Source organism: Larus michahellis, chromosome 2, assembly GCF_964199755.1.
Source record: "Larus michahellis chromosome 2, bLarMic1.1, whole genome shotgun sequence".
NCBI classification, from domain to species: domain Eukaryota; kingdom Metazoa; phylum Chordata; class Aves; order Charadriiformes; family Laridae; genus Larus; species Larus michahellis.
In genome coordinates, this window is record NC_133897.1 from 113,887,772 (window position 1) to 113,914,086 (window position 26,315).

The 26,315-nt window shown below is 43.7% G+C and overlaps 1 protein-coding gene across 19 annotated transcripts in view; it reads right to left on the minus strand.

Moving 5' to 3' along the window:
• Positions 1–26,315, minus strand: part of MTCL1 (microtubule crosslinking factor 1) — a 111,355-nt gene that overhangs the window by 40,698 nt on the left and 44,342 nt on the right. For 6 of the 19 annotated variants that reach the window (XM_074576654.1, XM_074576651.1, XM_074576665.1 and 3 more), the window contains exons 4-7: positions 11,028–11,087; positions 8,869–8,946; positions 3,742–5,067; positions 2,637–2,792 (exon numbers count right to left, since the gene is read on the minus strand). In XM_074576654.1, coding sequence (XP_074432755.1) covers positions 2,637–2,792; positions 3,742–5,067; positions 8,869–8,946; positions 11,028–11,087 — 1,620 coding nt within the window. The remainder of the gene's footprint in view (positions 1–2,636; positions 2,793–3,741; positions 5,068–8,868; positions 8,947–11,027; positions 11,088–26,315) is intronic. The other 13 variants (XM_074576662.1, XM_074576657.1, XM_074576667.1 and 10 more) reach the window with 3 other exon arrangements.

The following is a 26,315-nucleotide window of genomic DNA, read 5'->3' on the forward strand; positions in this document are numbered from 1 at the left end:
TTTTTCTTTGGATGGTAAAGAATGATTTCCCCCTCCCACCATAACCCAGCTCTGCTAAAATCATGAATAATGGATCGAACATCCACCTCAATGGGCTCCAACCTCCCGCAACAGCAGCTGAATGGCTTGTTTCAGCAAGAAAACAAAGCCCTGCTCTTAAGGCAATTTCAAGATATAATTTCCCTTGGACTGTGACTCTAACCCACCTCTTTAACATGCAAATACATTCTAATAATACTGTTGCACTAATAACTGCAGTGCAAAGCCCAAACAAAGGCAGATGTTTACAGTTAGGCTACAGGGTAGTTTCAAGCACAAGTCAGTCTGCATTTATTGTATTTAATCAAACAATTAGGCTCCCACGATGTTCATATTTAAAAATAGGAGAAATGGCTAAATGGAAGCTGTTCAGCATCGCTTGGGAAAATTTTCATTTAAAATTCAGCTTGGAAAAACTGAATTTAGAAAAATGGGTTTGCTTGCTTAAAAATAAAATATTTGCCTCACTGAAGTGCAATGTGTTCTTCTTATGCTGGAAGTCCATACCCAGTAAGAAGATCATCAATCAATGTTAACCATTGATAACGGTGTATATTTTCACTTCATAAGTTGAAGCAGGTAGCGGCTTCCATGCAGGCATCTCTGCTGTGGGCATTAAAAAGTTTGAGTCTCCATGTGAAATTTCTGAGTTATTAAAAAAAAAACCCTTTGGTATTTGAATAGTATTTTTTCTGCTCGTTCATCTGTCACAAAAAAGGTGTAGTTTTTGCTAGTGCAGTGTATGAAATTAAAAAGAAAAGACTAAAAATTATACCATACAAAATTATTTGGAGGAATCTTCTGCTTCACTTGGGTCTGACTATTACAGATTAAAAGATTTCAATTGGCTTGTCCACCCACTGAAAAGTTTCAGTGTAAAGCAGTGTAATATTCTTTGTTGCTTAAGTAAACTTGACTGTAACAAACACCTTATTCTTCAACATTTTCTCAGGTTGGGCCATTTGAGCCTCAGCCCTGCTCATCTTTTAGCACATCTAGACCTCAGCTGGATATTCTCTACCTTTGATTACAATTACTGGCTTGTTCCTTGTCAAGTGTTGGTGTGAAAACCATCCATCCTCTGTTGAAACACAGTTTGCTGTACACAGTTTACACACCATCCCATCCTGGGAGAGTTACAAAAGATGTTGTGCCAAAATTACCCAAATCCCTAATCTTAAGAGGACTCACATACCCAAGAGACAATATAATAACAAGGCCGATCTAAGGTAAGGGAATTAATAAAGATGACAGAATTTAAACAGAAATATTGTAAACATTTGCTGCAGTCATTTTCTGACCTAATCTACCATAACTATTGACCAATACAATTGCAAAAGGATCCATACTCAATGGCAAGGTTTCTCTACCTCATCATCCATTCACAGCTGAGGAAGAAAGACTTTACCTTTCAGTGAGAGACTTAACGGTGTCCTGGGTTTATCAGATATCCTTCCTGAAGTTTATTAACACTGGTAAAAGTGAAAAGTTGGAAGAGAAGCTGCCGAACAAATTCATTATTCTAATACTACCAAAACTCTGCAGTGTCAGGATAGTTTAAAACAAACAAAACAAACCCAGCAAAGAATTACCTGTGTTAAGGTGAAGGCCCACTCTCTCTTTGATACTCAATACAGCATTGTGCCGATGGCTACCAGATGCCCTGAAGCTTTATCTTTCTTCCCCTGCTTTCTAGTGCTTGTGATTGCTTACTCACAAACCCAGCTGTCCCGGCCAGCATTCTCCATTTCCCAGACTTAACTAAGGGTTTCAGATATAATAAGGCCTCTGCGTGTGTCTTTAGAATTAAAAGCATATTAAAACTCATCCCTCACTGGAAGCTAATCAAGCGACCACAGTTTCAAGGTGGATTTGGCTTCCCTGTGGCCAGCAGAAAAGTTTTTCAATGCTCCAAGCTTGCCTTTTAAGAGACAGATTAGAAATTGTTTTCTTCAGGACCAGTTGTAGTGTCCGGACAACCTATGTTCATGAGAAAGCAGCTAAGGAGATGTTTACTGAGGCTGATATGGCCTCTGCATGGATGAAGATTTAAATAAAAACTGATTGATGTTTTTGACGAATGGAAAAGTACTCAACAACCCAAACAATGGAGAATTCTGCTAAAAATAAGTTTGTTTTTTTCTGGAAGCTGCAGGGTGCTGTGTTCCCTGTTGAGAATCATCATGCACACCAGCATCAAACCCTCTCCTGTGCAGACTACTGCCAGGCAAAACGCAAAGCAGTTTCTATCTGTAGACTTTCCAGATTTAAAATATCCAACAAGGTCAACCTGGAAGCATGATCTCACATCATGGATTACAACCGCTTCCAGAGATCTTTCATTACTATACTCAATTGCAGTGGGTCCCTGAGCCATACTTTCCCACTCAGCAAAGCTACTGGGAGCAGGGTGATGAGTCCAAAGTCAGGACCAATTTGCTTCTCTGAAACTGCAAGGGGGAAAAGCAGTCAACCACAAATTTCACAACAGGGGTGCTGTGTTTGGTTCAATTTACTCCCCCAACCCCTTGCTTCTGTTACTCATCTCCTGGCTAAGGCAGCAGGAGGCAGTGAGTAAGATGGGCTGCTTTGCTGACCTCTAGACTGAAACAGCCCTTGTCTCCTGGCCTGTAGAGTTTAATGTCTCCATCAGCTCTGCGGTGTGGGTCGGTGGTGGCTCGCTGGTGGTGAATCTCTCGCTCCTCTCCACGATCTTGTTTGAGCTGCCACTCCATCTGATCCCTCAGTTTGGACTGTTAGGTGCATGGGCGGTTTATAACGAAAAAACAAAAGGACAGGAGGGAATAAAGAAAATAAAAATGGGTAAGGTAGACGACTGAAAAACTACAAGACAAAGAAAAGCGTGAACAGAAAAACCAACTTAAATACAGTGGCATAAGAAAGTGAAGAGAACAAAACCAAAATGAGGATGAGCAAAATGATGGGCTGAAACATCTGAAAAGCAAAAAAGAGAAAGAGAGGAAAAAAGAACGCAAACACTGGTTATGAGGCGCATGCAATGAGGATGCATGAGTCAAACCAACAGCAAGCATACAAGTCATGAAGGATACGGGACACAAGGCTCTTCCTTCCTTACTTGTGCTGTGCAGAAAAGCCATATCCAGTGTGGCAGTTGTGGCAGTTTAGACATGCGCCCATGGGCAACGCTTTAGGCAAGGCAGTCCTTCGCTGGCTACAGAGCTTCTCACTCGCTGCTCGGTTAGGGGAGTGAGCTGTAAGCAGGCTTTTCAAAACACATCACTTAGAAAACTGCGTTTGGTTGGGTTCTTTTGTCAAGGCTTTTGAGAACACGCCTGACCCTTTTACAAGAGAGCATAATACAGACCTCCTCACATTTCTTAGCAAGGCTGCTAATTTACATTCATCAGAATTTTATTTTTCTTTAATTAATCTCATCTTTCACAGGGAAACACTGCTGTTACAGACAAAAAGAAGACAGATCTCTATAGTACCAGTGGATTAGCCTTTTTGCCACGAGGAACCGCCTCTGAATCAAAGGAGTTGTGCAAACAAACAAAAGAAAATAACCTATAAAGTGTTTGTTTAACATTACACACTTTAATACATTGCGGGTCTGAAATCATAACAAAGCAGCTGTGAGGAAAATTAGCTCTAGGGTAGCGATGGCAGCAAGAAAAAGAAACAATAAACAGAAAGAAGGCAAACAAAGGGCTGGCCTACCTGGAAATCGGTGATCAACTCCTTCCCCAGGTTACCAATGGGGGAGTCTCGAGACATGGATGTCATTGTGGATAGAAAACTGGAAGACTCTGTGAGATGGGGAAGAGGGGAGAGGTCCTCCATCTGCTCCTTAAGACCCTCCCCAATGTGATCGACCTTCTCTAGGAAGGTCTGCAGCTCCTTCCGGAAAGCTTTCATCCTGGAGTTGATGGTGTCTAGAAGCTCTGGTTGGTGCTTATCTTCTCCCATTTCCTCACCACTTTTGAAATCCTGCTCAGTGGATGGGCTGCTGGTTACATGCACCTTTGCGTCATAAATCAAGCTGTCCGTATCAGTGATGAGGCGGTCCACAGTCCTTTCAAGCCGCTCAGCCTCACGTTTGATGTTAATTAAAGACTCGGTGTCCTCTTTCACTCTCATGAGCTCGGTGGAGCACAGGTCACTGACTTCTGACGGCTTCCCGCTCCCAAAACCTGACGTCTTCTCATAAACTTCTTCAGAGTCACTCTCGCCCCCAATGGGCCCCTCTCTCTTTGGCTGAGGTGGGCGACCCTCTTCGCTGTCACTCTCCTTCTTCCCAGCATCACTGTCAGCATCGCTGTCCCTTGGGCTGGAAGTGCGCAGGCCCAGGTGAGAGGCAAGATCGTAACGCTGGACATTAGACATCAGGACCCTGTTCTCATACTGGAGCTTCATCACTTTCCCGCTCAGCTCGTTGATTTGACACCTGGCTGACTTCAGCTCCTCTTGCAAGGTGCCGCCACACTTGGATGCCGCGTCATCCAACCAGCCTGGCTCCTGGCCTGGCTCAAACTTGAATTTGTTCAGCTCATTCGTTAGCTGCTTGTTGTGATCCTCGATTTCGGAGATTGAACGCCTCAGCAGTTCTGCTTCCTCTTCCACAAACTGCAAGTGCCGGCGCAGCTCCGTGGCCGACTCCACGGAGTCGCCGTAGGGCGAGGTAGGAATGCTTGAAATGTGGTCCCTGCTGAGACACTCTTTTTCATACTGGCACCTCATATCCTCCATCTCAGCTTTAATCCCCCTGTTCTCCACCTCCAGTTCCACTATTTTTCTGCCCAGAATGTTTGCTTCCTCTTCCACCAGCTTCAAACGAAGCTTCAGCTCGGCTTCCCTGGTGCTGGGTGGGCCCCCTGCCTCCCCTGTAGGCAGGGGACTGTCCACGTCTCCATAGATGGACTTGTACTTCTGGAGCTCCTGCTCCAGTTCATCCTTCTCCTTCCCCAGTTTGGCCATCTTCTTACGCATCAGCGCTGCCTCCTCTTTGGCAAACTGGAGCTGGCACTTCAAATCAGCACTGTCCTCCTGCCGAGAATAATCACACCCCCCCCCCAAGATTATATTAGAAGCACAATCAGTTGCTCACCTTCCAAAATCTCCACCTGCCCACCCTCTGAGCTGTATGTTAGGTATGCAGACAATACACAGACAGAGCTGCGCAAACCACACAGTTGACACATTTCACAGCTTGGTCCTGGTTAAATTGGTAAAGCAGCTTGACCAGAGTTAGAGGGGGGGAAAAATACAAAACAGTGTGCCAGTGCAAGTGTTCAGCGATGCAAGAGTGCCAGCACAATGCTTAGTTTTTCTCAAATACTGAGCAAATTTTGTGGAAAATAAGAATGACTCAAATGAAAAGGTGCCATGATTTGTTGGCACTTTCTGTTCCATTTAGGTTTAATGATACATTTGCTCCCTTTCAGCATTGTGAAACAAAGACTACTCAGATGAATTTGTTCATCGTAATCCCAAATCTCAGGTTTCTTCAGCTAGAAAGCATAAAGAAGTGTGCTAAAATGCACGGTTGCGTTGCAAAGTGAAGATTTTAATTACCGTATCTCAGAGAGCTGTGAACTAGCCGGGGTGCCTAACTCGCTTTCCGAATAGAAAGCACTACTGTTGTCTCTGCTGCTGTTATTATTAGGATGGACCAGATTGTGATCACGGTTTCTGGTAAGGACAACTGTTCACAAGGGAGACTGGTGAAAACTTGTGAAAAAGGAAAGAAAAATTCATTAAACCGTAGTTACATCCAAATCCATCCCATGTGAAAACCTGTTTTTCAGGAAGCAGCAGGGTATTTAATGAGAGTTTGATTTTTTTGTGTGTGTTGGGCATTTTAAAGCACTGCATCTCAACTCAAATGAAAACTCCAGTGTGTGTTGTGCTGAAATAAGAGACAAGGTTAAGTAAATTCTAAGCCGATGAACAATTTCTTTGCATGAATCACTTTCATGAATTGTCATGGAGATACAGGCACTTGGCCTCGTAAGAGACACATTTATCAGCATTAGCAGTATAATGGAAGGCAGGCTTTGAAAGATGATCTCTTGAGACAGCAGATTTCATCATTGTTGGTAGGCCATGTGGACATATGTGCAATTATCTATGGAAACTTCATTTCAGTCTCCGGAGCACTGTTATCTCTCGCAAGCACCATTTTGTTATAATTCCTTACAATGGCAACTAAATCCAGAAGAAAACATGACTGACTGTAATTGTTCACCCAGATTAGGTTATTAAAAAAATAAAAAGATTTACAAAACTAATTATGGCTCAGCAATCTGAGGAAATGATTTAATTTCTAAAGCACACATCCTTGCACATTGGTAATGGTGTCCTTTATGTTACCTAGATTAATTTCGCCCCATTCTATTTAGATATATACTAATTATGTCTTAATTTCAGCTATTAACACCTAAACAGCCACAAAAGTAATTGGTTGTATAATTCTGAACTCAGACAGCTTTCTTACTGATTCTGCTTGGCGCAGGTTGGAACTTTAAAATACTAAATAGTAAAAAAGTTATCTTAAATGTTAATAACATGATAGAGGTAAACAATAGCCAAAGTTTCTGTTAATAAGTGATTTTCAGTGATAACCATGAGTCAAACACAACTGCAATCAGTTGATCAGTTAACTGACTAAAACTCTGGTCATTGTGTTTCTGGCACCAGAAATGTGAGTTTCCTATGAATAGAACCAGGGTGCATAGAACTGATCAGAAGCAGAGCCTTGAGAAGATCGGCTTGCTTTCCCCTCTGTCATCTCCTCACATACACACGCACCTCTTTTTCACACGTGTATTTGCAAATTGCTTTTCTCTTTGTAACTCAAAACTGCAAATTAAGTATCAGATTTAAACCTGGCAAAACTCCATGCAGCCTCCACTGGAGTCACTCTGACTTTTGGTTGCTCTGGCTGGGTAAGGCTGTATGATTAAAGCATCACGTTTGGTCAGGGCTGCCCAATACATTACCTCTGTTTTTCCTCTCATCGAGAATCAGTTTATCCCCGCAGCTGTAGACTTTGCTTTTAGGGAAATACAAAGATCACAAGGAAGGTTACACCCAGACCACTGCCGCGCGTCTGAGCTCACAGGTGGGGTGATTACTCCAGTTTATTCATTTAGCCGTTAATAGCTTGGAAATAATCATATCTGACATTTTCCTTATTCTGTCTTTGTAAAGCAGCATTCTTCCCCGTGCTTCTTGTCTGCCTTTGGCTGCAAGAGCCCGGCCATCAGCGGCACTAGCTGGTGCCTGGCACCTCCCTGGCCACAGGCAGCTGGACCGATGCGGTGGGGAAGGGTCGGGCTGCCCACATCCCTCTTCCCTGGCTGGGAGCCCTAGGGACCAGCTCCTCCCCGGGGTCAGAGGGGGCGTTTCAAGCAATATAAATAACTGGCACTTGGGACAACGCACTCAGCATTTTGAACCCTTTGAAGAAAAGGGAAGGGCTTCGATGGGTTTGGGGTCAGGGCCCCAGTGTTTTTGCTCAGCATCACTGCACGACTCAATGCATCTGTGGAGTCAGCGCGTTATTACATACAGCAGGACAAAACCGCCGTTAACATCTTATAACGGCATTACTTTATTGCTAGGTTTTGTCTATGAAAAAAAAAAAGGATCACATTTGTAAGTTCTGTTTCTCGCAAGAGCTGAAACAAACAAGATTTTTTTTTTTTTGTTAAACAAACACAAACCCCATACAAAACAACAGAGCTGATGAACGTTAATCTCGCCTACTAAATATGGATCCCATCTGGAAAGGTGAGAAAGCTCTAGATCTTCCCTGCTTCTCTGCCAGGGAACATGACTACTGAAAATCCCATACCCCGGACGGCTTTTTTCCAAAGAAAAAGAATAGTCAGGAGAGATTTATCAGCCAGATCTGAGCATGCCAGAAGGGTAGGACTCCAACCTTCATGCACCTGTCCCTCTGAAACTTCGTGTACAGAAATATCAGTGATTTCTTGATCAGTTGAAACCGAGTAGAAAACAGCAAGAGGGTGAGACACCCACGCAGGCAAGCAGAGTTTTGACATAGAAGGCAAACTAAGGAGAGGCCATATCACCAAAATTAAGAATTGTTCATTATTAGTTAAATCACAAATAAAAGAAAGAGGGGGGAAAAAATACGAAAAAGCAATACAGTCTTTCCACTGTTTTGGAGGAACAAGAGACTTGAATCCCAGGGGATAAAAGCTGGGCTATGGCACAGCCTGACTGTACTTCACATCCAGTATGGGGGCTCTTTCCTAAAATGTGTACATAGGGCAGACTGAACAGAAAGAAAAGAGGGAACAACAACACAAAAATGTTCTCTCTTGGCGCTAGTCACGGACTTTAAGAGATCATTAATGATAAATGGGAATTAATGATTACTGATAGTGACTATTCGCATGCAATAGCATCACAGCTCCGCATGGCACTTCAGAGGGGTGTTAACAGAAAAAAAAAGCAGAAAGAAAAAACCCAGATCCCTCCCTACAGAGTCTGCAGTTTAATTTAGACAAGTGTGGAACATGGAGATAAAGAAATGAAACTTAAAGGAAAGAAATGAACTTAAATTCATTATGGAATGTAAATGATGTGAGGAGAATGAAGCGCTGATCAAAAATTCCCAAATATGATATTTCTTTCCTGGCAAGAAGACACAAAGATAGAGACCAACGCTGTGTTCTCTACCACCACCACCACCACCACCACCGGCTCAAGGGAACAGCCAGGCAGAAGATGGGTAAGCGGTTTGGGGGTTGCAAGTCTGACGACAGGGCAGTACGACCAGCACCCAAGCATCTGGCTGAGTGCCAGCACTCCTACCTTGCGCTGGAGAACCACTTTTCTTTGTGTTTTGCCTGGTGCCTGGTATTTTCCAAGAAGCTCCGTTTTGCAATTCTGCTGAATAAAAACTTTTTTTCTTCAATACTGCTAGAGGCGGGTAAGCGCTCCTATGAATTCTGCTTTTACACGACTTCGAGACAATCAGTTTCACGGTATTATTTACTCTGTGTGCCCTGCGGTGGGAGTGATATTCCAGCTAATTTTCAGTATGAGCTCCCAGTAAGTAAAAAAAACGGTCTTCCCATATGCTATACATATCTGTAGGCATGTGGACACACAGAATCTAAGCTCGTGGTTCCTTTTCACAAAATGTGTTAACGGTTATTTGAACTTATTTTAGGTATTTAGGGTGGCTGTCCCTGAAGGGCAGTGTTTTGAACCTCCTGGGCTATGTCTGTACTAACCCCTTTGGGCCAAGCCCCAGGACCTGGTGGCTGTTTGACCAGGTCAGGCACTTGCTGTGGTGCTCTCTGGTCTCAACCATCACATACTTCTGAAGGGACACCCGGGTTCAGAGGCAGCTCCGGGTAACACCCTGAAGTTGGGAGATAGCTAGGACATGAACCTATAGGCTGGGTCATGTCAATATATAAGATTGTTTCTCAGTCTTTCCTACCCTAAAGAATTACCGAAGAAAACTGAACGGCCACCTTGCACAGTGCTGTTGCAGCGGTTTTCATTTTCAAGCCCAAATGCTTTGCTTACATGAGTTACAATGTGTGTGTAGAGTGTAAAAGTGTTTTTTTTTTCCCCCTGCGTTGTTTCCGGGATCACTTCCCCACGTTGCGAGTGGAGCAGAGCTGACCCAGGGTTACTTGGATAATTTTGTAAAGTCTTTTTTAAGGCTTTCCAAGGCAAACTACAGCTGCTGTTAATGCCTGGATTTGGGTGGAGGAAGCAAACACAAGGAATTCGTTCCCTCTGCACTGCTCTGTATTTCCAGGAATGAGGAAAGGAAGGACAGTGCCACCCACAAACCCCGGTGGACAAAACCCTGCCTTCACATAGCTTCATCTGTGATTTGCATGTGTGCGGGCATATATATTTTATCCATGTATTTTACAGACTTGCAGAAAACCAAACTCTCTGACCTAACTGACGACTTAAATAATTCTCCACAGCAGGCACTGCAGGCAGAAAGCCCAGTGCCCCATTTTAAGGTCTGATTAAGCCATGCTTGTATCAGCTCTACAGGGATGCTTGGTCTGCTGTGCCTTGGGAAAACAGGCTGCAGCCCGCAGCCACCACTAGCCCCCGGTCTGTCCACCCTAACCACTCAGCTGGCCACCCTACCCACTCAAGTGCAACATGATGCAATGATGGATTATGGTTATTATTACAAAACAATGGATTTTAAGACTCCATCGACTCAAAAAAAACCCGTAGGGTCTCGGTTGCATACACTGAGCCTGCTGAGGGGACAGCAGGGGAGGTGCAACCTTTCTCTAACGAAGGCACGATGTCGCTCTTGGCTCCTTTCACAGTGAGGTGAAATACTATCCCCATCTCTCTGGCTATAAACAGTAACGGTGCGGCTGCTGGGAAAAGCTTTCACTCCTGCAGTCAGCACAAAAAGCAGAGGAAACTGGGCAGACCGCTTCCCTGAGAAGGATCAGCCTACAGGATTTCAATAAAACTGGTGTCCAAAGGGAGACTGAGTGGGCAGCTCAGGCTCCGTGCTGTATCTCAGCCTGGGGGAGCACAAGTTCATGTTCTGCTCCCCCCAACACCAGGGAGTGATCAAACCCGGGGCTGCCACATGAGAGCTCGCGAGGTGTCAACCACATCCCCTGCCAAGATGCTCATTAGCACAAAAGCTTTGGCATCGTGTATAAATTTAGTTAGTCCCTAAGCTGCGATCCAATTACTTTGTGAGGCAAGGTGATTTTTCTCTTCTTGTAGAAAACCTGCAGCCTGAATCTATCGATACAACCACCACGAGCCCAAGAAACTGCCTGGTTTAGAGATCACGCTTGTGTCCTAAATTGCTTCTACATTATCTCTGGGAGGTCTCAGTAGATTAAAGCTTAATTGCACTCTAGTTAATGTGCCTGATCGCCCTGTCAACACCCGTAAAAAGAAATTTGGAGTTTTATCATGTGCTTTTGCTCAAAATTGCATGTTCTTGAAAACCATACCTGGGTAAATGACTTTTTTTCTTTGTGCATTTCTCTGCTGCCTCTTCTCTTCAGGGAACTCTGCAATAGAAGCAATGCTGAGTTATTGATAAGCTAAACAGAAAGCCTGCAAATTTGGCAGAACTCACCGCCATAAAACTAATAGAGGAAAAAGCAAGAAAATTCTCCTGGACAGCTGGGGATTTAATTTTTTGTATTAAACACTAAAAAACCAAGATGATCAGGGCCTTGTCAGTGAATTTTTCAATGCACAAAACTTCCCACACAAAAAAATAGGAATAAAATTAGTTAAAAGTTCACAGAAGAAAAAAAAATATATCTCTTTTATTCTCCTCTGGACCACCGCAATTTTTGGCAAAACTTTCTTTTTGCATGGGGCAATGATTTATGTTTGATCAATCCAGGATTAATCTTAAATCCAAGAATGTTACTCACAGTGGATGTGAAACACATTGTGGAAACCTCAGAAGAAAGCAAGCCCAGAAAAAGGGAAGGACATGCATGTTTAAGCTATGTGGCGTAACATTATTGGCTAAGCCTTGCTAGCAAACGTACTGAGGAGCCCAGATAAAGACCAGGTAATTCCCCAGGTACTTCTGAATTTACTTTGTAAATTAGATTTGATTGGCTTTGCAAATCTTTATATCCCTTTATAAGCAGGTTTTTTTAAGACATGGAAATGATGTCACCACCACTGCTTGGTTTTCAGAAACCTCTCAGCACCCAAAATGGAAAAGCATAGTTTTCCTGAGAAGCGGGAGATGAGCACCATCAGGACATTACCAGTATTTGCACTCACTTGTGTCTCAGAAACAAATTCAAGCTGGTGAGGTGGGTCTCTTTAGAAAAGGCATAAATTTGACCTTTGTAGGCTGAAGTATCAGAGGGGAATGATAGATATTGGTGAAATAAGGTGGGAAACTAGAAACAACGGAGTCATTTGAATTCAAAGTGGGCCATATTGCGTTGTCTGTACCCAGAGCTTGAAGGCTGATGCTCCCCAGCAATCATCCTGACATTGCGGCCTCCTTTGTTTACTGCTTCTGTTTGTATTTGTGCTGCAAGGCACAATTTCCAGCTGAGGGGAAGCCCAGGCTGTCACAGGCTTGCCCATGGCATGCCTCTCCTCTGGCCCATGCGATGGAGCAGCATGCTCAGACCAGCACTGTCTCCTGCACCTGACGGGCTAAATCCCAGTCTCTGTGACACACACTAACCCAGCGCAGCAAACCATGGGCCCAGCGAAGAGGAAGGGAAAGGAGGGAGAGGCAATCTGTTAATTAGTTAAGTCCAGTCTCGTGCCCGGCAGTCAGCTGGCAGAAAAGGCGATGTGAGCTCAGGGACAGGCGCACACACCCCAAGCAAATCCTAACCGAAAGCTTTCCGTGGCTTTGTGGTTTCTGACTGTTAAGCTATGCAGCTACTGCAAATTACAATTATTGCATACTAAGACAAATCTCTCCTTCTGCTCTTTGTTATACACAGTTAAGTAGTTAAAACCCATTCATACGCAGCACCATATGCCCAAGACATACTACAGTTTATTTTTGCTAATCTGCTCTCTACTTTAATCCAGTGATTTCCTATAACTAATGAAGCTGAGTAAGAGAAATGTTTTTTTTTTTTTTCTGGATACTGAAACAGTTTAATGAAAAAAGACTTTAAATGCTAAAAACATCACATGAAAACCTGTTACACAAGCTTAGCCAGGATAAACAGTTACTGTTTTCTCTTTTTTTTTTGGTATGTGGTGCTATTCTGGAAACAGATAATGTAACTGAAAGCAGTGACCAGTCAGCAGCATCATGCCATGGCATGCAAGACAGGTCCCTATGGTTGAAGAAATGTGGGGTATAGGCCTGGTCCTCACACTCACTGCTTTTCCGTATGACTTCAAGCAAGAGTAGTTTGGGCAACAGGAGGTTGTCTGGTTCCTGCCTTTAATTTGTAAGCCCTCAGAGTCAGGGATGAGTCTACCAATTTCTGTAGAGGCCTCAATGAATGATTGTAGCAAACAGCTACCAACCATGCTAGAAATGCAAAACCTCGCGTCAAGTCCTAAAAAAGTCTTGCTCTTACCTATAGGCAAAACATTACACTTCAACACACCCAATTCAAGAAGCTAGGGGATATTAGCACATGGGCTATGGCGCGCAAGAGAAAGTAATAGAGCCTTTGCTCTGTTGTACAGGATAATACTTGGAAAATAAGGGGAAGGGAATTAAAATTTAGGTAGGAGACATGGATCACAGGCTGAGAAGCAGGCGGGTAGTGGTCTGCCTTTGATAGCTGTGAGCTCCACTACTCACTGAAAAAACGGATCCAGACTAACAAGTTTGTAACATATTGCCCTAGATGTGGCCTCCCTTTAAGCATTTTCACACTGTCCTCTTTGGTTTGCGAAAGAACAACCTTCTGATCAGTGCTCGGCTGGGAGATTGCTTGTATTTCCATAGCGCTGAGACTCAACCTTAGGCTGAGTCTGTCCTTGGTGTAAGAAAAAGAATGGGATATGTACCTCTAGGGGTACCAGTGGATTACAGGGAGAAACCTCCCTCCCACGTATCAGTGGAGGACTAGAAACACAGGCATGGCAACAAGGGACTGCCTGACCAAAACGCCCTAAGCCCCTATGCGAGAGCAAGGAAACATCTCCATTTTTGCCACCGTGGGACCAGGCTGCAGGAGTGTACGAAACACCAATGAATATAGCTGGTATTTCATTTGGACTAAGGGCAGAGGGTGCCGCTGCAAGAATACGTAGGTGGAACATGCTACAAGCTTAAGTGATTTAAAATGTAAAATGGTGCAATAAAGGAACATTTCTCTTTGCTGTACAGGAGATCGGCATCAGAAGCTGATACAAATTAACGCTAGAAGGAACATTTCTATACTACTTTTTATACTCAAGAGACCAACCAGGGTTGGCTGTCTACCAAAAAGTCTTTCAGTGATGGCTAAACAAGATTTTATTAGTCCTTTGGTTAACATAGTCTCTTAAAAAAGAGGTTTCTCACCGGACATTTTCTACCCTCACAGTTTCACTGCAGGTTGATTGGCACCACACTTCTCGGCTACCAAGGAGAGCTAATACATGGGGGTAATAAATTACCCGGTGTTTAAAAAGTTAAACTTCCCAAAAGATTATTGGATATAGCGACTACAGCATTAACAGCAGGAAGAGACACAATTATTTTCACTTCCCCTAGGATCCTAGCACAGACAGGAAGAAATAATTTGTGTCTTTTGGTGAATTTCATTTTTAACAGGTCCAAGAAGAGTCCTGCAAACTGAGCAGTAAGAGCGAGACTGCCCACGCGGGGAACAGCAAGCAGGAGTCAATGCACTGGAATGAGAGGTTAGGCAAGACATGGAAATAAAGTTTGAGTTAAGAGCAATCATGCATGTAAACATATGATATGCCCCAAGTTTTCATACTGAGGCAAATGCTGAGTAGGATGAGAACAGAGCTGCAAACAGGCGGCAGTAGAGAAGGACTTAGAAAATAAGAAGAGAGAACCAGGAGTCCCCAAAAGCTGCCAGCCTGTCACTTTATACACTGCTATTAAGAGGACCATGTCATTTTGGGTGCAGTCTGGCATCTGCAGGCAAGCGTGGGCTTGCTATCATATGCACATCAAACTGAACCTGCAAAATCAAGTTGTCAGCCATTGAAGCGACAATGTCTGCAACTTAAAAACAGAGAGGCTGGCTTGGAAAGTCCGGCCCTGAAGGCAATTTCTATCACTGTGATGTGTGAGGAATTATGCACAAGCATCAGTGGGGCTTCTGAGCTGTATAAATAATGTTCCATGCACAACGATGGCTTGCTACCAATTGCTTTGAAATGGATAATCACAATTTTCATTTGCATTCATTAGGAACTACTGCCAGTGAGAGATCTGACAGTACTTAAAAAAAAGTAATAAATGCACAAGTGACCAAATCCAGATGCTCTAAATACATTAGTAGGCAAAGCAGACTGCTTTCAGATTACCGGTATCTGCAAGGCTAACAGCTTCAGAGTGGCACGTTGGCATTTCATAATAGGAGCTAAAGTTTTGCTAGCTGTTGAGCCTCCCCATGTTCAAGAATGAACAAAACATCTAGAGAGTCATAATCTCTGCCCCACAGTACGTGACTCATTGGGAGATCTTGCCAATGGACCAACTCCTTCATAGCAGTTACTCTCCAAGAAACACCAGTGATTTAAATGAAGGTAATTCTGCTTGGCATGAATGTGAATCAGAAGAAAACCAGATCCACTTGTAACAGATGGTCAGAAGGTGGATTTATCCCCAAGCGATGTAAATCAGCATTTGTTAACTGCGTCGCTAATCACTAGCACCCGTTTTTCCGGGCATTGTGCAAGACCGCACAGGAAGATTGTGGCAGAGGATGAAAAAAGCAGGGGATCTCTGTACACCTTCTCTGGCAAATCCTCTCCACACAAATCCAGCTCCGCTGGCCACTGTAGGCATTTTCCCCCTCAATTTTTTGCAGCTTTGGACTTGCCAGACCATGACATTGAGGGAGCGCAAGATTCCCCTTCATCTCACTGCTTCAGAGCTACCCCCACTTGCCCAGTCTGGTAGATGAAGACAAACCCTTGTGCAGAGCTCTGCCACTCTCCGATCACTAATGAATAAACTCTTTTAACAAATGCACCCCTGAAAGAACATGACCCAGACTTGTTTCTGTAGGATGGGAAAGGGATATGTATGCAGCTTCCAGCCACCACGCTGCAGCTTTCTGAAATCTCCTTCCCGGTACTGTTATCTGCCCATTCGGTGAAAAGGAAGCAATTCTCATCTCTGTAGCAACATCCCTTTTTTTTAATGGTAGGATAGGGTGGCTTTCCATTGTTCCTATTCTATGCCTCTACGATTCACTTTCTTAAGGCCTGAAGTGTCTCTAAATTCCAAGTATCCAAGTGAAGTTTTGCTTTGCTGCCATCCCATCCTTCTGTATTACAATGGCTGTGCAGTCAAAGTACGGTGGCAGCTTTCTCCATGTGGACTCTCATACATATCTACGGGATGGTTAATAGAACTGGAAAATACAATGACATTCTAATTGCTTTTCAGCTGCTGTAGGCCCTTGAAAAAGATATCTCACCAAGGCCTGATAAAGCTGGGTTTGACGCAAGCGATCTATATCTGCATTCATTCCCATGTGCGTTTCATTTACAAGAAACCTCTAAATACCGCGATATTCATCATTCACATGACCTAGCAAAGCAAGCCATGTCTGAAATATCATAAGCATTACAGTTCAGGATAAAAGCCATCCCTTGAGTAAAAAAGCACCACAGCACACTAGCTTTCAGCACCAGCTTAAATTTCCCTAACACAGCATTACTCTATTGTGCTAAGCTTATGAATAGGGGCTTTGGAGGAGCCTCTTTCTTTTGCCTCTTACTACTAACACACGGCACCGGCTGTCTTTCACGGCTTCCCGGTTCCCTTTCCATGCGGACTGATACTGTTGTGATATTAGCTGGCTTGGTGTTTACAAATAATTTGGTGTGACGGGTCTGGGAGCGTGCTGGGAAGCAGCAGAGTTGCACCCGCTGTCTGAAGCCCTGGAAGGTGAGACAGCAGCTCTCGGGCGGATGGGAGATAGTCGGGCAACCTCAGCATTCACCATTTCACTTAATATTTGGTCCGTGGAGGCTGACAAGGGGACTTGAGACCACTATGATAACTCTTATTAATATGATAATTGCTCTCATAATTGGTAAAAAGTTATAGCCCGGTGATGTAATAATTATTATTAATATAAAAAGGAAATCCTGCAACAGACTGCTGAGATCCTAAACTCCAACAGGTGTATCACTGCCTTATGCAGTGCTTCTGCCCAAACACTTCCCTTAATAACTTCTTAAATTCATTAAAATGTATTTTAAAAGGCCCTGTCTGTCCCATTTTGTCAAGACATAAAACATCCAAATTACATTATGTGTCACAATATATAGAGAAAATTATAACACACTGAGGCCAGACTTTCCTTTTTTTTTTTTTGAGTCCTATTTCAGGTGAAGAAAACCAGAAAGAAGCCAGGTATGTTGCTGCAGACAGCGCTGCTTCCCCCCCTCCTGCTACACCAGTGCCGGGCCTAATCCGAGCGGTATGTGCTGCGCTGACACCGCCTGAGCCCGCTAATTACCTCGTTAGTGTTATATTGTAGCAGACAGCCCGTGAAAAAATGTGCCAGGCACTATGTACACAGGGAAACAGACCTGTCCTGAAACAGCTTGCCAACAGGAATACCACTCGTCCCGGGCCACAAAACCCTACGCAATGATACACGAGAGAGGAACGGTGTCCGGCCCAGAGGTGCCAGTTGGGTCTCTCTTCTCCGCCTCTCTGGGCAAAATAAGGGTTGCAAAACTCCCGGAGAAGACAAAACAACTTTATATGACTTGTGTGCAGCCTGGGCAAACTAGACAACTGCTAGGGAAAGCAAACCCTTGGAAACAGCCCCCGCCATACCCTCTCTGCCAGCCACCGGCCCCGCCGCACGGCTCGGCATTGCCCACCCTCAAATGCAGACTGCCTGAGAGCAGAGGTGAACTGCCCTCCTCTTCTCCCTGAAAAGAAATGCTTTAAACCCCACATCTTTTCTGAGGGACTGCAGCAAACGTCCTGCTGTCGTGTCACAGGCCTTTCAGTTGGGAGCTGGTGGTCACCAGCCGGCCGGGGCTGGCTTTACGGAATTGGACTGCAGGCCAGAGAGTGCTCAGAGAGGGGATTATAAGGAAAGGCTGAGGGACTTAGGTCTTTTCCGTCTGGAAAAGAGAAGGCTGAGGGGGGAATCTTATCAATGCTTAAAAATACTTCAAGGGTGGGTGTCAGGAGGATGGGGCCAGTCTTTTTCAAGTGGTGCCCAGTGACAGGACAAGAGGTAATGGGCACAAATTTGAGCATAAGAAGTTCCATCTCAACATGTGGAGGAACTTCTTTCCTTTGAGGGTGGCAGAGCACTGGAACAGGCTGCCCAGAGAGGTGGTGGAGTCTCCGTCTCTGGAGACATTCAAAACCTGCCTGGACACATTCCTGTGCAGCCTGCTCTAGGTGACCCTGCTCTGGCAGGGGGGTTGGACTAGATGATCTCCAGAGGTCCCTTCCAGCCCCAGCCATTCTGTGATTCTGTGATTAGGAGTTTACATTCCCAAAGGAAGACAATATGAGAGCATTTACCACCGATCAATGCACACCCAGCCTGGCATTTCCTGTAGCACAGGCGATCTCTTACAGACATAAATGTTTTCGGGTTTTGGTTTTTTTTTCAGAAGACGACTAAGAAGGCAGCATATGCACAGAGACAGATACCTGCTCTCCGATTGCCCGCTCATTCTCTGCCACCAAGCAGGGCTACATAGTTGGTGGTCCCAGTATAAGGACAGCACACTGGAGAAACAAACTGGAGAGTTTGACAGCAATGGAATGAAGCAGAGTTAGACATGATTTGGACAGTGCTGGTAAAGGAAAGGACGGCAACTGAGCCAAGCTCCGAGCTGATACTATGTCAGGAGGTTACGATTTTATGGCACTGGGAGAGGGAGAAAACTCTCATCTCTGCAATCTCGGTAGTGTTCAAGGTATAGGTGTAAAGTGCAAATCTCAGAATCTAAAAAAAAAAAAAAAAAAAGAATACTTTTGGAAGTCTTTTTGCAGAGAGATATCCAGAGCTGCACAACATCTCCGCTTTCCACTCCAATAGATCAACAGCCACAGGATTGTTTTTTGCATTGGGGATGGAAAGAAAAATTTTCCTTGAGCAGAGAACTGTAAGTACAAGCATACTCAATCTCTCCTGGATTAGAGTAACTTACTGTTTCTATAAAGTATTAAATGAAATTCTAAAGAAGCAGAGAGATTAAAGGCCAAATGCAATGATCTCCAACGAACATGTCCCAGATAGTCTTTGTAATCCTCAGTTGCCCATCTATTATTTCACAATTTTAAGGACACTGCACTCTGAAAAAGGGGTTTATAAAAATAGAACAAAATTCACAGCAAATTCACACATCGGTAGCTGGTGACATTTTTGAACCTCAGATAGCTGCTATCTGTGACACACTTTCCTATAAGTCGTTCAACATACACAACCATTTATCAACAGGTGATGGGTCAACCGAAAAGCATCCATATTCAGCAAGCCATAGGAGTCACAGTTCAAGCACAAATAAAATTAGTTCTGCTACAATGAACAAGGCCATCAATTATAAGAATGAAATTCAAGCCAGAGTGTAGCACCTGTAATTAAGAAACAGTGGAGCCCGGGCCAGGGCAGGCTCAGGTGATGAGAAGGGGACGCAGCTCCTGTGAACACGCCAGCCCGCTGGTGAGCTGTAGCACACGATGCTCCGGGAGCAGCAGTGTGACATCCACTCGCTCTCCCAACACATTCTGTGGGGCAAGAGTTACCCCTCATGGGAGAAAAGTGCTAGGCTACCTACGAGCCAAATTGCAGGTAGAAATGGCCAGGAGGGAAAGAAATTGTTAGGAGAGAATATAATTGCACAGGCTGCATTTCCTTAGTAAAATCAGTCTATAAAAATGTGTCAGCAGCAACCCTGTAAATACCAAATGAAAAACTCTATGTGATAGATATAGCTCCACAGAGATGCACTTGGAAAGGAGCATGACAAGCCCACGTGGGAACACAGTGCTTTAAATACTAAAATTCAAAATGCGCAGAAAAATTATAAAGGCAGCCATGAACATTAACAGCAAATTATTCCAGTGTGAAGCATATTTCTGAGAATACCCTGACCTGGGCGGGTATTTGGGTTATCCTTAACCATTTTGTCTGCTTCTGGTGCTGAGCTGTGACTGCCTGGGAACACATTCCCATTGCTTGCAGGGAGCTGGGGTGACTGTAGGTATGCAGGGGCTGTGCTACTGCTGGTTTGAAGCCTAAAGGAGCTGCCTCAGCTCCTTGCCAGGTCTTATGGTCCCTGCCTCTGGATACAGAGGATGCTCCCACCCTGAGGATGAAAGTACAAAATTAAAGGCATATTGTGCATTACTGGATCTTATGTGGGGAAGGGAGACCTGGGAGAGTATCTTCATGCTCTTAGACTTCTGAGAGCAGCTCCTAGGGAAATGGGTGAAAGCGTGGGGTGAGGTAGCACTTCTTGGTCTGCTCTGTAGCTCCTGGGAAGGACAGAAGGCTTTCTGGTCCCTCCGTGCAGGAGTTGACCACCCTGAGCTTCCCTGCTGCAGTGGCTCGGTGCTTTGGGGTGCTAATCTCTGGGGAGCTCTCAGCACCCACCCAAAGTAGGAATTCACGGCTTTGCCTTTGTTGGTATTGACCCCTCTCTACACGTGCCTTATTTGGGGCCTAACTGATGCTGTTTGCTTGGATACAGATTTGCTTATGAAGCACAATGTTTTATCTGTTTTCCCAAAACAGAAGAGAGAAAGGGGACACATTTATATTACATTAAAAGATGAGTTTCACCAGCCCAGACTATTCCAATAGCAATAACCCAAAGCAAAAATCTTTATTCGAGCAATGTATTAGTTTTAGCATACAAGACTAAGGGACTTGGATCATAACCTCTTACGTTAAGATGTAATGTGAATTCAACATTACAAAAATGGATTAGGACATCTTTGCTCAAACACGTGCTTTTTTTTCCTGACTATATATTATTCCCGCATTTTCATTTAGTCTAATTCGTAACTTCCAACTTTTGTCGCTCCTCTTGACAACTTAGTCTATGCTTTAAGTATTCCTGATAGGGGAGGAGCTCTCATGTTTGAGAACTTATCCCACAGCTCCCATCATAGAATCATAGAATGGCTCAGGTTGGAAGGGACCTTAAAAATCATCTTGTTCCAACCCCCCTGCCATGGGCAGGGACACCTCCCACTAGACCTGGTTGCTCGAAGCCCCATCCAGCCTGGCCTTGAACACTTCCAGGGATGGGGCATCCACAGCTTCCCTGGGCAACCTGTTCCAGTGCCTCACCACCCCCACAGTAAAGAATTCTTCCTAGTATCTAATGTAAATCTCTCTTCTTTCAATTTAAAACTGTTACCCCTTGTCCTATAGCTACACTCCCTGATAAAGACTCCGTCCCCATCTTTCCTGTAGGTCCCCTTTAAGTACTGGAAGGCTGCTAGAAAGTCTCCCCGGAGCCTTCTCTTCTCCAGGCTGAATAACCCCAGCTCTCTCAGCCTGTCCTCATAGCATAGGCCTTCCAGCCCTCTGATCATCTTCGTGGCCCTCCTCTGGACCCATTCCAACAGGTCCATGTCCTTCTTGTGCTGAGGACTCCAAGGTTGGACACAGTACTCCAGGTGGGGTCTCACGAGAGTGGAGTAGAGGGGCAGAATCACCTCCCTGAACCTGCTGGCCATGCTGTCCCCTCTGCCTCTCTTGCTAATATCTAACCAAGAACAAGAATCATAGAATCATTTAGGTTGGAAAAGACCCTTAAAATCAACGAGTCCAAATGTAAACCTAGCACTGACAATTCCACCACTAAACCATGTCCCTAGGCATCACATCTACCCATCTTTTAAATACCTCCAGGGATGGTGACCCAACCACTTCCCTGGGCAGCCTGTTCCAATGCTTGACAACCCTTTCAGTGAAGAGATTTTTCCTGATATCTAATCTAAACCTCCCCTGGTGCAACTTGAGGCCATTTCCTCTCATCCTATCACTTGTTACTTGGGAGAAGAGACTGACACCCGCCTGACTACAACATCCTTTCAGGTAGTTGTGGGTAACTGTAGAAGCCTAAAATGGCAATACAGCTGCACATTTTTTTTTTTTAAAAATACAATCATTATGCTCAATAGCACCCCACATTTCCATTTCCCTGTGTGGGGTGAGCTGCAGGCACACAGCTGAGGCTGGTTTTCAGGACCTTCTTCTGCATAAAACATCTTGTACTCTCCAGTCACCTCAGCCATGAGTGGCCCTGAGACAAGGTAGCAAGCAGGAAGGGACCGTGTCTGCACTGCATTGGGCTGCTTGGGAAACTTCTCTTCTGCTGTTTCCTAACCTTCTGAGTGATTGAATTTGTAACCCTAGTCATGTTGTACACAGTTATTTTTATTATGATAATTATTACAATAACAAATAATGACTGACAGCACTTAGTTTTGATGGCTTTCTCTCAAAGGCTATAAATTACGCCATTTTCTCTGTACTTTTACACATCTGCTGTAAAATGTAAAATCTCAGCCTTTTGCTGAACATACACAGTTCATTAATGAAGCGGCAAAATCGCACTCCAGCTATCTGGATTGTCCTGCTGTACATCCAATCTCAAATATAGAATGAAATACAAAAAGGGTGATCAGCACTGTCGACTTCAGAGATGCCAGTCAATGTGTCCTCGGTTGTAACCATGCACCAAAACACATAAATTACAGGGAAGAGCTTACTGATCCCACTTGTACAGCTTGTTTATGCTGCTGCCTAGTAAAAGAGGTGTCTGAAGGTGATTTGAGAATCAGCTTCTGAAAAATCATTTTTAGACAGTAATTCCAAAGTCCTTCTAATCTCTGGGTACTTCTCATGCCAAAGCACCTCAGAGCAGGAACAATCCTCATGTATTGTGTACTCGATTTGCCTACTCCAAAGAACCTCTTCATATGTGGAAAGCTTTGCAAAGCACTCAGGAAGAGCAAAGCAGCGATGGCATGCTCCTGCTGGGGACTGCAAGCTAGGAAAATATTCTGGGGAAGTACCTTTTTATTATACCTCTTGACTAAAAAGAAAAGGAGGCACTTTTTTTTGAACTATAGAACAGCATATGAAGTACAGGGATTTAACCACGTACAAATGGCTAAATACGAGATACCATTGTGGAATATAATTCTGTGCCAAAATCATATCAGTCTCCACTTTTTAATGATTTTTTTCAAAAAATTTCCTCACATTTTCAGTAAGTTCAGTGAGGCTTGGACTAGGACCATAGGCAGTGTAAAGCTCTTGTTGTCTTCTCTGAAACGGAAGTTTGGAGGAGACTGGACAGCATACAGTGATTGCTGCAGAGAGGTAACTAACGGTCACTAATCTACGACTACTGTTGTTCTGCCGTGACTAAGAGTAAGGCAGCAGGGATGCCTGATGAAAGAACGTGATCAGGTCACGTCTTGAAGCCATACCAAGTCTGACAGGCAAGAACACAAATCTAGGATTATTTTGTGAAGACTGAAGAAACAGCAAGTGCAGATTTGTTAGGGCACTTGATAAACCTTTGCCTCTTTTCTCTGACTAGCAAGGCAAAACAAAAAGGGGAAAGAAAAAGGGAAAACCTCAAACCATCTAGCTAAGTACTCCTTCTCTACCACTGGTTAGGACAAGGGTTCCCAAAAGGCTGTTACTCTCCTGGCAATAACAAAATGCAACTGTCTGAGCTACGTCAGTGGATGAGCTTTTGACCTGAAACATGACAACTAACAGCAGAATAGGCTTTATCCCAGCCTGGGTGCAGGAGATTAATGACTATGAATAATATGTACGCATTAGAGTGAATAATGACAGCCCAGTGGAAGGACTGCCAGAGACCTGCAATTTTTTTAGATCATTATTTCTCAGATGACAGAAACTATTACAACGACGAAATTCATGCACTTTTCATTTTTCTAATTAAAACATGAAAAACTGTTTCTCTCTACCACTTAATTCATTGCTTGCTCTTTCTTTCTGCGTCCTCAGCCACCTGGAAAAAGCAGCTCCTCACAGGTAAAGTGTGCCTTAGCTGAGGGCCCACCTTATCTCAAAGGGTGCTGCAGTGTCAATGCTTAAAGTAAGGGCACAAATAGCTGTCTTAAGGATCCCCACAGCAAAAAACCTGCGTAATTTGAATTCCCAGCGGTGCTAAAGCAGGCACGCTGCAGTCGCTACCTGGATGCAGGCTCTGCCCACTGACCCATAAAGAAGGGGAATCAAACTGCTTATGGGACTGATCTTCCAATACAGCTGCTGATTAGCGACGAAAAATTCATGCGATCACAGTTTTTATGGAGGATCTCGACAAAATATGCATTTCTACTCTGTTCTTAAAAAATCTTGGTATGCCTTTTTTTTTTTTTTGTTTGAGAAGCCTGAAGTCCCCAGACCCTCTTGGCAGCTATTTTCTAAGATCCTGGCAGTCTTGACACCTAAAACATTAGGAGGTAGAGAGTGAATTAAACCACAGGCAATTAGCAGCCGGTCTCAACCAAGACATCACTACCAACCCTTGCTTTTCCTTTCCTTGCTGCTCTACTTTGCCAGGCACTCAGGAGCCCTGAAGGGAGCTCTGAGGCAGGCTCTGGATAAACAGAAACCGAGAAGCACCCACTTTTTCTCCCAATAAATCTCTAAAGTTTGGCAAAGCCCAGGTCTCCCTTTCCAGACACTGACTCTCCCCCACCTTTCGCAGTGTTTTGCCTCTAAATGTAAAGCAGGAGATACAGTGCCCTTGTCCTTACAACCCAAGGTGCCTCACACATGTATATTGAGGCCTTTTTTTTTTTAGAGAGCCTCGTGGTGTGCATTTGGCACAAGTTACTACACACAGTGCATGACAGGGAGCTCAGACCCCACATACTGGGCTGGGTGAGTGAGGAGTGAAAGCCCTCAGAGATGCACAGCATCTCTTTGAAAAAGACACACACACACACACCCCCAAAGAAAAAGAAAAAAAAAAAAAAGAAGAAAAAGAAAAAGGAAAAGAAGTAAAAGAAAAAGGAAAAGAAGAAAAAAAGAAAAAGGAAAAAGAAAAAGAAAAAGAAAAAGGAAAAGAAAAAGAAAAAGGAAAAGAAAAAGGAAAAGAAAAAGGAAAAGAAAAAGAAAAAGGAAAAGAAAAAGAAAAAGAAAAAAAGAAAAAGAAAAAGAAAAAGAAAAAGAAAAAGAAAAAGAAAAAGAAAAAAGAAAAAGAAAAAGAAAAAGAAAAAAAGAAAAAGAAAAAGGAAAAAAAGGCAGGAAAAAACTCAGGCAAAAGTTTGCAGGGTACACAAATAGCCTGAAACATATTGACTTTTCATCACTTGCATATCTGCAAATTCACTAGAGGGACATGAAGTTATAAAAACTCTAAAATAAAAAGGAGCTCAGTGAAACTTAGAAGCCTTTACCCCATGTGCTCATGTGCTCTCTCACACAGATGAGCACGTACACACGAGCACGCACCCTTCCATACCATTTCTCCATCGGCCAGCACCATCGCAGCCAGGCACGCAGCACTACCCCGTCCCATCCACACACACACGTCCCCGTGCTACTTGGCTCACCAGTGTTCATGCCAGAAAAGCTCTTCCTGACCACCTTGTGCGACACACACTTTCCTAATCTGGCTGCGTTATTTTCTCTTTATTTTGCATATAACTGAAGCGTGAATTTCTAACGTGTTTTCATTTACATGGGAAAACTGGAGAAAGCTGTTTGTGCCCCAGAAGAAGACAAAGAAACTGGAGGCAAAAGTAGATTTAGAGTTAAGCAAAATAAAACTCTAACTGAGATAATTATTTTTAATGACTTGGAAACAAAATGCATTTGGATGAATCCTCTTCAGACTTTGCCTATTCATTTCCCTAACTGTCAACATAAAAATGGCAGGTTTTAGCCAAAAAGTCTACCCTTATAACAAAAACTAAAGTGCAAGTTTGTTGCAGCCTTTAATTCTAAGAGGCATAAATCATCAGTTTTATTAGAAGACATATACTTATCTGAAATCTCCTTCCAATTTACAGATAATAAAACAACCCACACTTCAGGAATAGCAGATGATTGATTCTGACTGGTGCTTAAAGAAGATACTTCTTTCTTTTGACCTCTCTTTCTGCCACTGGGCTCCTGTACAGCATTATGTACGCTCTGTATCACTTGTTGCTATGATTCCAGTAACGACTCGCAGATACTGCAAGATGAAATAAGTGGCTCTATGTTCCTTCCAAATGATTCAGCAGGGATTCTCTTTAAAAAATAAATTTTTTGAGCACCATTCAGCACTACCGAGGCATAAAATAAAAAATTCTCTACTCCCATAAAGGCAAAAATAATAATAAAAATGTAAAAAAAAAAAAAAAAAGGACACACAACCAACAAACAAAATTCAATAACCATTTTTATTTCTACAGCGCAAAGTGACTCTGTAGTATTTGCAGCTAGTGAGGCTCCAAAGTTGTGCTGCCCGTACTGATGCGAGTGGTTCATTATTAGTCACGCAAGGCATCCCACTGACCTCACTGCAGTACGAGCTGCAGAGTCACAGCCCTATTATGGGCAGGCCCAATATTTATGCACACTTGTCAGATTTCACACGGCTCC